This window comes from Heptranchias perlo, chromosome 2 (genome assembly GCF_035084215.1).
Source record: "Heptranchias perlo isolate sHepPer1 chromosome 2, sHepPer1.hap1, whole genome shotgun sequence".
NCBI classification, from domain to species: Eukaryota; Metazoa; Chordata; class Chondrichthyes; order Hexanchiformes; family Hexanchidae; genus Heptranchias; species Heptranchias perlo.
The window spans coordinates 30,360,548-30,378,459 of record NC_090326.1 but is presented as its reverse complement, the minus strand read 5'-3'; the positions used below and the strand labels follow the sequence as shown (position 1 = coordinate 30,378,459).

Here is a 17,912-nt window from a genome sequence, read left to right as displayed (position 1 = left end):
CATTTACTGGTTTATGCAAACATTAATTAGCTATCATCATGAAGAACTGCACTGCCAGATTCAAGTTAATCTGTTGATTAAAGTGCTTGCATCAAACTCTGAACTGTGCCTATAAAACAGTGACCCCAGTCTGAATTGTTCTTATAAGCCAGCAGTCTTCCATTAGAATTGGGAAAAATTAATCACTAGCTGAGTGAAGGTTTCTTTTAAATAAAACATGCTCATTAACTTGTACTATGTAGTCACTTACCTGTCAGAATTGACATTTTTATAAGCCCTGGGTAAACTGGATCTACTTAAGATAAAAATTGCAGGGGTATCGCACCCCCGTAACATGATCGGTTCAGCACCATATCAGTTAATGTTCACCTCTGAACCTAACCTTACAAATGGGATAGAAGAACAAAATAATCTGAGGGTTCATTACTCTAAACAAATGTTCATTCCTTGGCTTTGGAATTTTTCTTTTGAAATGGAAACTTTAGTCAGCTTTTAAAATTCAAATTGGTAAACATAACGCAAATAAGATGACTTGTTCTTGGGCATCTGCCCACCTCGGCCATCGAGTAATCTCATCCTCTGCTTTCCCCTCCCCAGAGTTTGCTGAGAAATATGCAATAAGATCCACTCTTTAGTTCTAATGACATCAGGTTAAACTTCACTAATTTATCTTCTCATTGGCCAAGAAGAGAGAGTTTTCAGAAACTGATTTTAAATGTGGTCCCGACTCCAAAAAGGGACAGGGGTTGGTGAAGAAGATAGATTTCCCAGATAGAAAAGAGATAATGGAGAGCCTCACCCGACGGGGTCAGCGATTTTATCCAGTGAGTTACTGAGCCATACTGACCAGGAAGGTCCCAGGCTCGATCATTGGCCTGTGCTGAGTTAGGTGCTAAAATTGGCCTCAACACGCCTGGGGTTGGGGAGGACAACACCAGCCAAAGCTCCTGCAATCTAACAGCCTTCACTGAGTGTACACATATGGACACTGGGGCGGAGGGGACCAATAGAATCAGGCTGGACCGTGATGCCCCAAGCAATCAAATTGTCTGCCAACACACACTATCAACAAGACACCACTACCACAAAAAGCCCCATATTTATGTTAACAACTTTAAAATAAAAACTGTCTCACATGGTATGTCACAGAAAGAACAAGGAAAACAGATAGCAAACCAGGCAAGGAGAGATTAGAGGAGTTCTCTGGTCGAAGAGGTGGGTTTTGAAATTGGCGTTGAATCCAATGGTAGCACGTAAACTAAAACACTATTACTAGGGGCTCCCACATAAATAATGGCTCCCCGCCCAAAGTATCAGAGGGTAACATGATCCTGAGGTATTATAACCCAGCAAGGAGCTAATTGCTTTCACAATAGGAAGGAACAGAGAAAAAAAATTGTCTGTAAGAACTAGTGAGAAGAAGGAAAGAAAAAAAACAAGTAGATTAAAAACAAAACAGGCCATGGAAGGCAGGGAGAGCATAGAAGTAATGGGGTCGTATTAACCCTCCCATAACTGGGGGGGGGGGGTGGTTAAAAATTAAATATCAGGGAACGCATCCATTGTCGTTTTTATGGCTACGGGACGCAAGCTGTGTCTGTGTCCCGTCTTGGAGAGGCGGGAGACTTCATTATAATATTTAAATCAGGCTCCCACAGTGCAATTGGAAGCCTGATTTAAATTTAACCGTTGCCAGCCGGGTTTCCCAGGGCTCGGGAAACCTAGCAGAAAAATGGAGACGGGAGTGGTCGGTTCCAGAAGGTAAGTGCTTTTTAGAACACTCCTTGCAAGCCAGAAGGAGCAGGAGTGCTCCCCCCGGCCTCTCAAGTAAACCTTCTGCCGATCGCGGCCTTGCCACGCTGCCGCTATCGGCCGACCCCCACCCCCCCTCCGCACAATCTAGATCCACTTGCCCCGCGATCGGCCAACCCCCTCCCCCACCTCCAAACCCCGATCTTTCCTTGCCTCCCGATTACTTTGCTCCGACCACCCCCCACCCCCAACCCACACTAAGCCCAGAACTTTCCCGATTGCTGGGGATCATCCCCAATGGTACCCGGCTGCAGCTCCTGCCACTGGCTTTCCTGCCAGGCAGCCAGACAGCCTGTCAATCTGTCCGGCCGCTGGGAAGGGAAATGGAATTTAAAAAACGATAATGAGGTTCTGCCATTAAATTCGGAAGGACCTCCGCATCCAAGGAATTTACGGGTTTCCCCCCTTCAACCGCGCTTGCTTCCCGCCAATATCGGGCCAATGTTCCTGTAAGTATTTTTCAGCTTAAAATGCTTTATTACAGTTAATACACTATTACTGTAATAGCAAATGATTTTTCAGCCTTGGAGGTAAAATGTTAGAATAGCCAGCCACATATTTACCCAAAGATAATGGTGAAAACAAACTAAGACGACATTTCAGTTAGTACTCACCCTTTTGGATCAAGGAGGTCCCGGACTTTTTCATTATAGATCTCCATAAATGACACTTCTACTTTAAATGTGTGAGATTCATTTTCCTCCTTTGAGACTCTTCCAAACAATGCACCACAGAGACGAGGTATAAGGCCTGGTAGGTCAACACTGCCCATCATTGAGAAAGACTTTCCTGAACCTGAATATAAGCATAGAAAAAGAATGGGAAAAGTTAAAACCAATTCTTGGAAGCATCTATTCATATACCAAATTCACCAATTAACTAGTCCAGACAGGAGCACACACTGTTTCCTGAACATGGGTCCAAAAAAATTATAAACCGTATAAACTCAAACCAAGAGAAACTTGTGTTGACTGGAACCTCAACTAAGTTATTCCCACGTCTATTTCTCCCCCCTCCACCACAATATCCAAGTGGACCAGTGTATCCTGGAGTCAAGTAAGTTCACAATGTAAACTAGGAGAGGTAGTTGATTGTGAGGAGGCAGTTAAAGAGATACAAATTGAGTCTCTCAAAATATTTATGGTGAGCAGAAGTGTGAATTCAAGAAGGGTGAGTGTAAGGGACTGCTTACAGGAAGTAAGGTGGGTAACACACATTCTCCATGAATGGTGCCAATAGCTTAGGGGGGAGTTGAAAGAGATCTAGGGATTTTAGTATATTTGACATTTAACATGTCCAACTACTGCAGAGCAGCGATCAACAAAGCAAACAGAATGCTGAATTACAGTGAACTACATGTTATGGAAAGTCCTACTCAAATGGCGTAGTGCTTTGGTCTGACCACAGCTTGAGTACCGTACACAGTTCTGGTCACCGGGACACAAGAGAGACATTGGGCCTTGTAGGCAGTTCAGAGAGGAGCCTTAGCATCAGAGGAATGAGGAGAGACTGGAGAAACTTAGGCTTTTCAGCCTTGAAAGGAGATGACTATAACATGACCTTAGAGTTATACAAGTTCATAAATATTATGGAAAAGGAAGAATCAGAACATTACTTCAAACCGAATCATGGGAGCAGCTCAAGGGTATAAAAGTTCAAACTAGTAAAATGGAAATTTAGGACTGATGCCAGGAAGTTGTTCTTCACACAAGGAATGATCAACATATGGAAAGGAGTTCCAAGTTAAGGCAGTGGAGGTGGAAACTTTGGAATCATTTGAGTAACAGTTGGATTTTCTGATGCAGGATGGACTGCAGGGTCCTTCTGGAAGGATGAGCTAATAATAGCCTTCCTCACCTTGTGATCTTGAAAGGTAATATTCAAATACCATGCCCCAGCTAATCAAGCATAAAAGTTAGCAGCATTTGGAAAAGCTACTGAGTCGCTAAAAGAAATTGGAATCTAAATTATTTCAGTCTGTAGAGATAACTACTTTAAAGCTTCAATAATTGGAAACAAATATTATGTAATGTTATGAATCATAAATGGACATCACAATATCAGGTCAGCTACAGCAGACTAAATGAGTGGTGTACTATATGGGTCAGTCCTGGGTCTACTTTTGTTCTCAGTATATATAGATAATTTGGACTTGGATATAGAGAACACAATCTCCAATTTGCCGACAGCACAGAAGGAGGTGGTTTGGCAAATAGCAAGGAGGTCTGCAAAAAGACTTCAGGAAGACAGACACGTGGAATAAGTAGCCTGGGGCAGACACAACTTAATGCAAATAAATGTGAGACGATACATTCTGGGAGGAAAAGCAAGGAATGGGAGGATACACCCAATGGGAAGATGCAAAAGGGTGTGGATGAACAGAGACACATAGGGTTTCAAATAATAACTCCCTCCCAAATGTGAGTGCACGTAAATAAAATAGGGGCAAAAAGTAAAGACGTAATGACAAAATTGTACATAGCATTGGTTAGGCCACACAGTGCTGTATAGAGTTTTAAGTGCCCCATTATAGCAAGAACATTAAAACCATAGACAGCATACAGTATAGGTTCGCCAGGATGATGTCAGGGATGGGAAACTATGGTTATGAGGTGAGACGCAAGGTACTGGAACTATTTCCACTGGAGCAGAGAAGGCCAAGAGGAAATTTAGTGGAGGTTTTCTAAATCACGAAAGGTTTTGATAGAGTGAACAGGATAAGACTATTTCCTCTGGTTGGGGAGTCAGTGACAAGGTATCATCAATTAAAAATTGTCACAGAGTGAGGAGAAATGTCTATATACGGCAGGTTGTTGAAGCATGGGATGTTTTACCAGGTTGTGGTTGAGCCAGTGTTCATTGCATTTAAGGGAAAATTGATAAATATTTGAAGTAGACAATGATACATGGCTATGAGGAGAGCGTGGGCAGTGGGATTAGTTTTGGCTCATTCTATTTGGCACAGATAGAATGGGCCAAATGGTCTCCTTCTGCACTGTAAGCTTCTATGGAGGTTGAGCCTTTTAGTCACATAATTGACAGCTAGCTATTACAAATGAATGAGAATCTTGATAATGGTCATTCAATTTCAGCAATAAGATTAATGTAACTTAGTTTCATACTAATTTCTCCCTTGAAAGTTACTCAATCTCATGCCGTAGAGCTTACCTGTCTGTCCATAGGCAAAAATACAAGCATTATATCCTTGAAATGCATTCTCAAGTATCCCTTCACCAAGGCACTTGAAAACTACTTCTTGACCTAAACCAAAAAAATGAAAAAAAGAACAGGTTAAGACAAGCATACGCTGTTTCAAATTTTCTCCCCGTTCTCTTCTGAAGCCGTTTACTCAGTGTATAATTCCACGGATCAGATCTCCAGTATCTTGCCCAAGTGACCATTCTTAAGGTGTGATCCTAGACAGTGCATATTGGCAGGTTGTTCACTCCATAGAGAACATCACAGCCAAGCCCAATTCCACTCTCATCTGACTTCCACCATAGCAGGGGCCACTCAGGAATCAGAACTCTGGCTGATTCTTTTCTTCCCTCGGCCTGGAGCACTGTGGCCGACTGAAGGGCATCTACTGCTGCCTCACCTCAGCACAAATGATGATCAAATCAATGATCTTCTGGGCTCTATGACTTAGTATTGCACCAAATGGTGCCTTTCTTATGAGGCCATCAAGAGACTGAACAAGCAAAGACTGAACTTGGCTATTTAAGCAATCCTGCTACAGAAATGAAAACTTCAAAAACTACAGCTTTAGAACAAAACCGTCGTCATTTTGTACAGCAATGTCTCTTTGGAGCAAAGTATGTATGAAAATGTCCAACCCACCACAATTCAGATTTAAGACCTAGTCATCATTTCTACAGTATGCTACAGCTAAGAAATGGCACGTGGCAGAGTTACTCTGCAACCTATGACACTAAGCCATATTAACATGTTACAGTACTGGTCTTCAAATGGTTTCTATAAGTGCTGAAATTGTAGCCATTGGGATTGGTTAATGCATGTCTTACCATATGGTCCTTTCACTCCTGGGAGAAAAGTTTGATTCCAATCCCAACTAATGAGATGAAAGTCTCCTCTCTCTATATTGGCTGAGAAAGGTGGTACGTGATGAGTTTGGGTAGTCTTAACCCAATTGCAAATGGGCAAGGGCCCAGAGCACAAAATGGTCAATACCTCGGCACGAGTTAGTAATGACGGTGTTAGCCATGGCTCAGTTGGTAGCACTCTTTCCTGTCGTGGGTTCAAGTCCCACTTCAGAGACTTGAGCACATAATCGGGGCTGACACTCCAATGCAGTACTGAAGGAGTGTTGCACTGTCGGAGGTGTCGTCTTTTGGAGGAGACGTTAAACCGAGGCCCCGTCTGCCCTTTTGGGTGGACGTAAAAGAACCCATGGCACTATTTTGAAGAGCAGGGGAGTTCTCCCCAGTGTCCTGGCCAATATTTGTCCCTCAACTAACATCAGCAAAGACAAATGATCTGGTCATTATCAAATCGCTGTTTATGGGACCTTGCTGTGCGCAAATTGACTGTCACGTTTCCTACATTACAACAGCGACTACACTTCAAAAGTATATAATTGGCTTTAAGTGCTTTGGGATGTCCTGAAGTCATGAAAGGCACTATATAAATGCAAGTTCTTTCTTCCTTCTTTCTTTATGAAGTGGCAGTATCACTCAGACAGGCCATAAGGATAGCTGATGTAGGAAGTGGAAAAATTCATGCTTGCGCAATACTGTTGTAAAGTGGGAATGGGACAAATGAAGATTGTAGCCTTGATGCAAAGCAGTTTCGCTAAGAAGTTGTAATATAAACTCGCAGCCAGACCTGACCCGTCCCTGGAGTGAAGCTCCTTTCTCCCGGGAGACTCACTCCACTTAGCTCCAGAACCAGGTTGAAACCACTTTGCAGTGATGCTACAGGTGTACTGTAAATGTTGAGGCCCAGTAAAGGAAGCTTTATTCTGCTTCTGGCCATGCTATACTTAAACTGGGAGTGCCCAATGCTGATATTGTGGAAAAAGTGTTTTGGTTCCCCAGGATCGACATCCCTCACCTCGAGCATAAAATTCACAACAGTTCACGTGCTTCTGATTGCAGGTCATTGTTTTCCTCAGAAAGTACTGGATGCCAGCACCAGAAAGGTAATTTTTCACCATTCATATTACAGGACCTATAAGGAAGAACTCGCTCATTCAAATGGTGATAAATGCTTTAAAGCAATTTGTCAGGCAGGATAGTAGAGATAAAAACATCAGCAATGTTTAAAATGTAGTCGATGCTAAAATGGGAGAGTGAAAGTAAAGCGGATATGCTTTGAAGGGCTGAATGGCTTTTTCTAGCCCTTAATGTTTCTATACCCAGCTCCCTTTCTGCTGAATCTACTCTGTTTATACTGGTTGGGGGGGGGCAAGGCGAAGGGTGTTGCCAATTCTGCAACAATAGAAAACTGCATGCACCAGAGTTCCTCCAGAATTACAATTGCAAGTCCAAAGCAATAAGCCATCTGCAGATGTCTAATTGGTGCCAAGACTGTTTGTTGGGAAAATCCTCATACAGGCCGCCATTTTGTGGAAATCACCTTGGCTACCCTATTGTCGTGTGCTTCCAAGAGCTTTGAAGTTGCTGCTTATTTTATAGCGTTTTCTCCAATGGTGTCACTGTCAATGGGAATGTCAAATACTGAACATATAAGCATTTCTACCGCGGCCCTGAAACAATAGTTTGCTTCCCCAACGTACCACTCTTACTCTGAATTGACACACTTATATTTAGTTTTAAAATTTCCCATTTGAAATGATTCCGTCATTCCAAGTAAGTATAAATCAGACTTTGCCTAAAAAGCAAAGTTAGAAATTGATTGCATTTCTGATTCCAAGAAAATCTTCTAGTTGCTTAATTTTCCTGGTTTTAAAGTTAACAAGAAGAAATATTATGAGTAGCCTCTATACATTTGGAGAATTTACCCTGAGGATAGTAAAATATACTGAAAAATATGTAAAGTGGTACCGGAGATTTAATTATTTAAGAACGTTCACTTTCATAAGAACATAAGAAATAGGAGCAGGAGTTGGCCATATGGCCCCTCGAACCTGCTCTGCCATTCAATAAGATCATGGCTGATCTTTGACCTCCACTCCACTTTCCCGCCCGATCCCCATATCCCTTTCCTAATGGTTCATCAGGTAAACACCCTGCATGGTGTGGCACAAGTCATAAGAACCAGGAAGCTCACTAATCAATCCTGATCTAAGGGGAGGCGTACACCTTCAGCCCAAGGTGGCAGTATGGGGATGGGGGGAGAGATTAATGATCGCCAGGCTGTTGTTATGCTCCTGATCACTGTCCATTGATCCATGTTGGGAAGTGGGCATGCGAAGACATCGTGAGGGCTGGATCTGGCTTGACTGTGATTCTCTCCATGGTGAAACAGCCCAATTAAACTCACTATCCAATCTCACACATCAACAATAGCCCCTTAGGCAAGATGCTGTTAAGACTGTCAGTGACTTCAGAAGACGGGAGACAATTTGAGGTGGGGGTTGCTGGAGAGGAATATCTAAAGAGAGGCAGCTCATTGAGAATCTGAATTGCAGGATTCATCCACAACTTGGCCTGATTTTATTTGACGTGAGCAAGATAAACTGAGCTTCGGATTACTTTAGTAAACTGCATTATTACGGTGTACTGCAGCTCAAAATAGGCCTGTAAACAACTCAAAAGTCCAATCACAGCTCAAATCCATGGAGCTTCTTCTCACATCTGGAGAAATATGTGGAACTAGTAGTGAACTTATTCAATGTGACAATTTTTCCCCAATTTAAAACCGCATTGAACCCCCAAGTCTTGAAGGACAACTCCTTTGTCAAATACTGGATAAAACAGTGTTCCTCACAACACAACTTGCATTTATATAGCGCCTTTAACGTAGTAAAGCACGCATGCAAGCACACATACACATGTGCCATTACCTCTTTTGTTCACTTTTCCTCATATGCTATACATTCTAAGTACAAGGCAATTCCATGAAGGCTGTGAATGTATACAGTGATCACTTGATATATATACAAAGACGTGTCTCATCTCATTCATTCATTTTAATCGCAATTCCCACAGTACTGAATTTTTGTTAATGGATTTGCTCTTTTGAAATGCCATAGCTTATTCCATGGTATAGAGACAGGCCTAGTGCCATCTTACAATATAAATGTGTCTTATTGATCAGTGCATATGCAAAACAGAAATAGCAGTTTTATTGCCAGGGCTACAATGAACCATAACAGTCCAGAAAGTTTTAAGAGGCCAGCATATGCTCCAGAAAGCTGGCACTTTACTTAACCCCCTGACCCCCTTTGAGGGTTGACTTTCAAAGGCCACAGAATGCTGGGAATTCCAAACAAAACAAGATACAAGCATAAAACACACCAGGGCAAAAACAACGTCCTCATTTACAGAAAGTCTATTGTCCACAGTGTCTCACACAAACACATACAGTGAGGAACAAGACAGATGCAGAGAAACCCAAGTCCTGATTAATGCATTGCATCATTACAAGAAACTGTGTACAGGCAAGACACAATGAAAATAGTTGAAGTACTTCACTTGTTGCTTTGTTTAAGTCAGTCAGTGCTTACTTCAGAGTAACAAACTACTGCAGATATAAAAGCAAAAATGACCCCTTCTCCAGTGATATCCCACTATCCTCTCATCCTTCCCCTTCCTAGACAGTTTGGGGGTGGGGGGGGGGGGGGGGCAGGTAGGCTATTTTTTCAGTAAGCCTTCACTCAAAATCAGTTTATACCACAGAGCAAGTACTTTTTTTCAGAAAAACCAAGACTATAGTGACTCTCATGGCCGGGGCTGATCAGAGGTCACGTCACGTCATCTAAAGAAACTCCTGAATGAAAAATCAACTCCCGCAAATATCTTTGTTCATCCAAGGGACATATAGTACCTTTAGTCGTTGCAACTTTGTTTGGAACACTTTTATACTGACATCCAATTGTTAAAACAGTTCACCCACCAGAAATGCTAGCGTAGAAACTGAATCAAAGGTCTCAATAATTTGTTGAATTCCATCACTTGGGATTTGTGTTTTTCTTACAATGCCACATCAGTTAACTTGAAAAAGGTTAGTTCAAGAAATGATTGGCTTCAGAAAGAGAAACCTCCCTCTCGTGTATACAGAATCTCAACACATCAAGTGCACAATGTAATTATACTTCAAATATGCATACGTCCCTTTTTTCCCCTCCACTGCAACTCAATCTAATCATTACTAAATTTTCATTTGATTCAAAGATGATGACAGCAGTCACTCGAAATAGATCCATGGATACGTGATTAACACACAAACTGTTCATTACAAACATGAGAGCTTTCCATTTCTGGTGTAATCTGGTTTCAGATGCTGCTATTTACAGACTTGTTCTGAAATGGACTGACGTGTTTCTGATGATGCAGTTGCCTTGCAGCGCTGCCACTGATAGCAGCAGCACAATAACGGAACCACTATTGCTGTTTCCAGAGGGGCTGAGACCCATGTGAAGAGATGGCTTCCTCTACTGCTTCTGGAAGTGGTATCAATGCCAGCTGCAGTGCAAACACCCATCTCCAGCAGCACTGGTTACCATTTTTATCTGGCCATAAGCTTGTACAGGGTGAGCACGTAGCCTGCCCATACAGGTTGGTGGTGTGGTATTCCCATTGCTCGCCAGTATGGACTCTTCTCAGTCATCAAGGAAAGTCTGGCAACCAGAAACGAAGACACACAATGCAATTTTCAAACAACTGTGCACACATACAGAAAGTACATAGACTGTTGTTTTCGGCTCATGATGTTATAGAATCCACCAGCAGTACAAGTTTTGCAGCATCAGGAACCAGCTCTTGATGTTTGATAGCAATGACTGCGCAGGTTTGCACCCTAAACTGCATTACAAGTTTGCACAATGTGGTGGTTCAGAAAGACTTCCATTCACATAATGCCTTTCGTGTGTTCAGGAAGTCCCAAAGCATTTCACATACAATGACTTACATCTTGAAGCATAGTTGCTGTTGTTCTGTAGGCAAACCCGGCAATCAATTTATGTGCAGCAATGAGATAAATGACCACATCATTTTTTTTTGGTGGTGTTGGCTAAAGGGAAGAACGTTGGCCAGTGCATTGGGAGAACTTCAAGCCCTTCCTCAAATAGTGCCACGGGATCTTTTACATTCACCTGAACAGGCAGGCGGGACCTTAGCTTCACAACTCGTCCAAACGATAGCACCTCCAACAATGCAGCACTCCCTCAGTACTCAGCCTAGATTATGTGCTCAATTCTGGTAGTGGGGCTTGAACCTGCAGAACCTTTTGATTCAGAGGGGGAAGAGTGCTACCAACTGAGTCAAGCTGACACTTATTACCCAGCAATGACAGTGGTGAAAATATGGAAGCAATTCATAGCCCAGTGAATACCAGCCAGCTAGTTAATGCAAACAATAATTTTAGAATGCAGTTGGTGGTGCTTTACTTTTAAATGTCAGAAAAGCAAAATTTTAGGAAGAATCTACATAGGTTGTATGCATTTGATTACTTAAGAGTGACAGTTAAGCTGCAGCTTTCTGAGCTGAAGAACCAACACTTAAAATTCTAGTTACATTGGATGAAATCAGCAATGTCTTCACAGAAAGAGTAAACAAACTCTGACTGAAAGGTTTTGCCCCTCCACACAAACAGCAGTGAAAGTTACCAGGGCTGACTGCAGGCCACCCATAATCATTGATGGGTTGTCAAATTTTTAACACAATGTGTTTAGATTATGTAAGGTACCTAGACATGCTGGTTCTATAATTTTTCTGCACAACAAACAAGTCTGTGTGGAGTTAGAAAATTTCAGTTTTGGGGCAACTACAATCAACCTTACTTTGGAAAGTGTGTGTGGGGTGGGGGGGGCAGTAGAGAAGAAGCAAGGAAAAAAAATCAGTTAGGCTCCCACCCCTAACAGCTATCACTGGAAAATGCACATGTATGGGCAAGATCAGGCTTAGCTATACCTTACATTTATATAGTGCCTTTATTATATAAAAAGAGTCCTAGGGTTGCTTCACAAATTGAAATAGGGGGATGGACGTGAGCCAGTGTGGGAGAGATTAGGAGGGGTGACCGAAGGCTTGATTGATAAAGATGGATTTTTAGAAAGCTTTTAACAGTGGAAAGAGAAGTAGAAAGGTGGAGGGTTTAAGGAAGGACTTCAAGAGGGGAGGGCTGAGGTGACTGAAGATTCTGCCACCAATGATAGGGTGATGAGAGAGGTGAATGTATAAAAGGCCAGAGTCAGAGGACTGAAGGGTGTAGGGGAGGAGCTGACTGCACATGGCCATGGAGGGATTTCAATATACTGTTGAGACTCTCCATCTAGGGTTGCATTTGAACAGCCAATGTGTCAAGATACCAGGGGGTTCAGGGCCCCACACCCCAGCCTGAGTTAGCACTTTCAAGCACAAGGGGGAGTTAAGCTGGAGGGGGCAAAGGGGGGAACTATCTAGTACGGAAAGTGATCATTAGAACTTCAGTTGATCTGTTATTTCTGCAAGTTGTTTGTACTAGTCGGCAAGAACTATTTCACATTTTATAGAAACAGGCAGTGTATACTGAATGCCTAATAGAACAGGTACTTTCAAACACTAAGAAAGCAGGTGTCCTAAACATATACAGTTGAAAGGGTGAAAGCATTACAAGACTACGATGGTGTCACATTATTTTCCTGTAAAAGCGCCACCATTAATGCAGCTGCCATCAGTTGTTCAGACAGAAGACAGTTACCATGGTATGGAAGTTATATAAAAACTACAGAAACAAGCATCTGCTTCTGAAAGTTGGTCAATTTATTTCTTTAAAAAAAGGTAGCCAGACATATTTTCTTTCAAAATTTGCTACTATTTCTTGCTCCATTCATCAACATTCCCTTTTTTAAAATAAAAGTGAAACCAATTTAAGCATGAGTGCAATAAATATTTAAATGTTAGGTTATGAGGCATACTTAACAGTAATCATCTCTGCAATGGTCCAGCATTAAATATAGTGAGCTTCCACAAGAATCTAGAGTGCAGGAGACCATTCAGCCAGTCATGTCCGTGTTGACACTTTTTTTGAGCAATCCAAAACTCATTGCACTGGCTTGCTCTCTCCCCATAAAAAGACTTGCATTATATAGTGTCTTTCACATCCTTAGGACATCTCAAAACACATCACAGCCAATGAGTTACTTTTGAAGTGCAGTCACTGTTCTTTTATAGGTAAACTCAGCAGCCAATTTCCTCAGCGCAATCCCACAAACAGCAAGGAGATAAACGACCAATTAATCTGCTTTGGTGGTGTTGGGTTGAGGAATAAATGTTGGCCAGGACACCAAGAGGACTTCCCTGCTCTTCTTCGCAAGTGCCATGGGAACCTTTACATCCACTTGAGCAGGCAGACAGGGCCTCAGTTCAACGTCTTGTGTGACAGACAGCACCTTCGACAGTGCAGCACTCCCTCAGTCCTGCAATTAAGTATCAACCTAGATTATGTGCTAAATCCTAGTGGGACTTGAACCCAACCCTACATCTTGCTCTGCTTCAAATATTTATCTTCTCTTCCCTTAAAAGATACAATGGTAACTGCCTCAACTACTCCCAGCGGCAAAGCATTCCACTCTCCAACAACTCTCTGCAGAAAGAAATCAAGTACGGAAAATATTCCACGATAACTTGGCCTCTTAAATCACAAGTAAGTCCATTATAGAATACTTCTGCAATTAATACTCTGCCAACTTATGCTATGAAATCATTAAATGAGCAAAGCACACTATGCATTTCGCTATTATTTCAACTGCCCTCTGCCAAGTACTCATGATGGCACAACAATACCAGACAGTGCTAGGTGACTGGTTCAGATATGATCTTGTGCTATGGTCTGTTGTTAAGTTCTACTTGTCACAGATTATACAGCTGCCATTGCTATGGCCACAAGCAGACTCATGGACCATCAAGTTTAACAGAGGCTGGTAGGGCATTTTAAGACACGTGCAGGTAACAGATGCCATTATAAAACTGTGCTAAAATTATTCCTTCAAACATAACAAAAATAAGTACAGCGTGTTAAAACATCAGCATACAATGAGGTCACCGTTATTCTAAGGAAAATATAATCGCACTTTTTGGTTCACTTCAACCCATGACTGCAACCACAGCCAACAAACACATTGTACCAGATCAGTGGTGTTCAAAACGGTGTGTACAGTAATAGCACTATGGCATCAGGCGTGCTGTAATGGAAAGTGTTTTAAAATTGCATGCCCTGACCTATTTTAGTCTTTTTATTGCTCTATGCTACTCTTCTGCAGTACCAGCATTGGATCTACATTACCTTCTGAAAATGTATATTTAACTCACTAATTTATGGTCAGGGTGCAGGTCTAATTTGCAAGTCAAGTTTTGTTTTTCTTTTAAATACCATTCCTAATTTTAAAAGCTCGTCCCCGGACCATATTTATTCTAATGAACTGCTTTCTTACTTTTTGTACTCGGTACCATGCAGCAGGTCAGATACCAAGTGCTTAGATACAATACAAGACTTGACTCGAGAGTTTTCCCTGATGGCTTAATGAGTAAATGCACTGCATGGTGTGGAATTAAACCATGCATATCACCGATGTGCCAGGTTTGAGCTAGAGTCTGTGCTAAGTTATCCATTGTCAACTGAGGCACTAGTCAGGCTTGTAAAATGTTTGCATCCTGAGGCAGGTAAAGGGAAAGTGGATTCCTGGATCACTGCACCAGACTGCTATCCCTGTCAGAAGGTGAGGTCAGCTGCATTCCACCTCCCCTATCACCAAGTTGAAAAGCTTGCCAGCACTCACCAACAAGGCTCACACATGAACAATGGACATATTGGCAAGGTTTTGGCTGCTAGCAGCCACGGAAACCTCCATCATAAGCCAATACCTTCAAAAGGGGAAGATAAAAGTGAAAAAACTCCAATGCACCTCAGTTCCAATCTCGGCAGGGCCTCCAGTTCCACACACCATAAGGCCATTTCCACTTTCCTTAATGTCAGCCATTATTAAATCCGAAGTGCCAAGCGCATACCTTTTTCTCCCCCAAGTGCCAAGGAAGTTCTGAGTAGTGGACATATGTCTTTTGGAAATCATGGCGTTGTGACTCTAATTTCAGTTATGTTCCCTCAACAGCCAGAGACTACTTTTGTCCAGTCAGTTTTAGCTGGATTCAAACCCAGGTTATAAACATTGAAGGACAATGGTTTAACCTTATATCACACCAAGTTACTGACCACTAGAAAATCATGAAGGACGTGTCCCAGAGGTCTAATGCTCAAAGCAGGATTGACTGAGGCAATAATTGCAGGCTGACTTCAATCAATACCATTTCTGCTGCATATTTCATGCAAGTTAAGCACACAAAGCCTCACAGATAGAGATTTAGTCATCTTAAGTGTTACACAAATGGCCCTTTTCTAATGCATACCCATCATGTGCATCTTTACCAACTCTCAGCATTTGGCAGGGATCTCATGGCTGCACTGCGCAGGTAAGAATGAATGAACTTGCATTTATATAGCGCCTTTCACATCCTCCAGACATCCCAGAGTACTTCAAAGCCAATTAATTACTTTTGAAGTATAGTCAGTGTTTTTTTAGGCTAACATTTCAGTCAATTTGTGCATAGCAAGGTCCTACAAAACAGCAAGCCAGATAAATGGCAAGATAATCTATTTTTGATGATGTTGGCCAGGATGCCAGCAGGACTCCATGCCCTGGGCATGGGATCTTTTACGTCCATCTAAACAGACAGGCCGGGTCTCTGTTTAATGTCTCATAGTTCAGGTGGCACATCCAACAATGCAGCACTCCCTTAGTACTGGTGTGTCAGCCTAGATTAGATGCTTGAGTCCTGAACTGGGACGTGAACCCACAGCCTTCTCACTCAGGTGAGAATGCTACCAACTGAGCCAAGTTAGCACAGTTAAACCCTGGCTTTGCAGTTACCTTCTGCAGAAGAGCAAGAGTGAACAAAGGAATGCTATGGAAGCAGGGCTAACCAACATCTGCAGTACTAACTCCACCCCCCCACCCCCCCACCCCAATAGAAGTATAGGTCCTAATATAGGCTTTCACTACTGCTAAGAATGTCAGGATAGCGTTGTAACACTGTTTTGCTTTTTCTCTTTCCTCAGTTAGAGAAGGAGAAGGAAAAAGATTAGTGAAAGATAAATTATGATGCCACATTTATACGGTATTGAAGGACACAGTATTTATTGGCTGTGCTTTCACATCAATGCAAGCATGAGCCATTTTCAATGTCCATTCACACTGTTGGTCAAATTGGGCTCCATGTACTCAAATGCACGAATACAGCATGGACATCACTGTCATTCCACCGCCTGTGAGATTTTTAATGATCAAAATTAGCTTTTCAATTAAAATGGGGATGGTGGAAGGTTACCCTTTTTTGGCAGGGCTCCACAACAACAGGTTCCAGCTTGCAAGCTCCCAATATCCAACACGCCTGGATGGATGGGAAGTAGAAGCTGGCTGGTTAGTTGCTTACCAGTCCAGACCTGAATTAAAGCCGATAGCAACACTCATCTGTCATGACACCCCCTTTTAACAGCCGAGGTCATCACAGAAAATTAGCTCACATCTACCCTATCCAGGATGGCATATACCCTCTAGCCACAGGCTCAAGAATTAAAAGGACAAAGACTGTAGCTCCAATTTAAAATCCAGTGAATTGGGCTAGCTGAAATTCTTAAGAAACAATATAGCAGAAATAGTCATACGATGATGCAGGACAAAGTCCCCTCCATCACCGGGAGCAAGTGTGAGGTAGTCCATCATGGAGCGGTGGGAGAAAAGGAGAATGGGGACAGAAGATGAAGTCAAGCTCCTTGTTCAAGAAAAGATTTCCTTCATGGGTCATCAATGCTGATCCAAAGCAACATCTCATAAGGATTGTGGGAAGGGGAGGGCAGTGGGGTTCAGGATGGCTCCATAAAGGGAAACTTGAGGTACAATTTAAAAGTTTCCAAAGACTTAACTCATTCACTTGAGTTTACCAACAATTTTCTGCTGCCTGAGGAATCATTGATCAAAATTTGTAAGTAAAAAATCAGTCCTCCTCCATAAAGAAGCCCCATATATGGCAGGGAGTAACAAGTATTTTCCAAAATATTTGTATGTGATGTCATTAGTAATGCTATCACTGATTAATGCTGACATCCATCCATTACTGCACATATACAATTTTTTAAAAATAGTTCACCATTCTATACCTGCTGCCCACCCTCCCCCACTATACTATACACGCACACACAAATTGCTGAGAGTTAAATTCTCCATTTTTAATCCATTTGGATAGGTGGGTAGTAAGTAACTGGAAAATATTTTGCTAAAACAACTGGAGTCGCTATTTAAATGTGCCCCTGTCCGCAGAACAATAATCGCTGAATGACGACCACACTCCTCACAGCTGCTCTATATGTGTAAACGACGCCTGAAACTATTCCGCTTCATGATTGCAGCTCTTGTTGAATGACCTTTATATAACTTTGCTGAAGGGAATTTTACTTTCTCCCAACCATCTGTTAACAGCAGTCACATGGCCATTCTTTCTTCGGGAGGTTCACTCAATGTTTTGTCTCCAATGGACAGAAACAGTTGACCAACTTCCAAAAAAACTGAATTCATTTTCTGGTACCTTATGCTGAAATCTTAGCTTGGTACCAAAAAAAATGCACAAGCGTGGTTTCAGTGCAATTATCCATTTATGCTGGGATAGATGTGAAAGCTGATATGGTTATGTACCTCGCTCCAATTAATTCTACCATACATCATGACATGTCTGTCCTTGAGATGGGATTGGTTAAAAGAGTCACCGCTGTGGCATGTATGATTCAGCTAACATCCACTGAACTGCAGCAGGAGCCAGATTAACAATCGACTTTTGACAATTTAGGTGGAGTAATAATTGTGTCTGAACAGTGCTCTGTGGAAGAGAAAGCTGCAATCCACCTCTGATTTACAGCAGGAAAGGTGAATG

At 42.1% G+C, this 17,912-nt stretch overlaps 1 protein-coding gene across 4 annotated transcripts in view; it reads right to left on the bottom strand.

Moving 5' to 3' along the window:
* The window catches only part of kif13a (kinesin family member 13A), a 268,194-nt gene that overhangs the window by 122,769 nt on the left and 127,513 nt on the right, over positions 1-17,912 (bottom strand). For all 4 annotated transcript variants that reach the window (XM_068001653.1, XM_068001655.1, XM_068001654.1 and 1 more), the window contains exons 5-6: positions 4,981-5,073; positions 2,427-2,607 (exon numbers count right to left, since the gene is read on the bottom strand). In XM_068001653.1, coding sequence (XP_067857754.1) covers positions 2,427-2,607; positions 4,981-5,073 — 274 coding nt within the window. The remainder of the gene's footprint in view (positions 1-2,426; positions 2,608-4,980; positions 5,074-17,912) is intronic.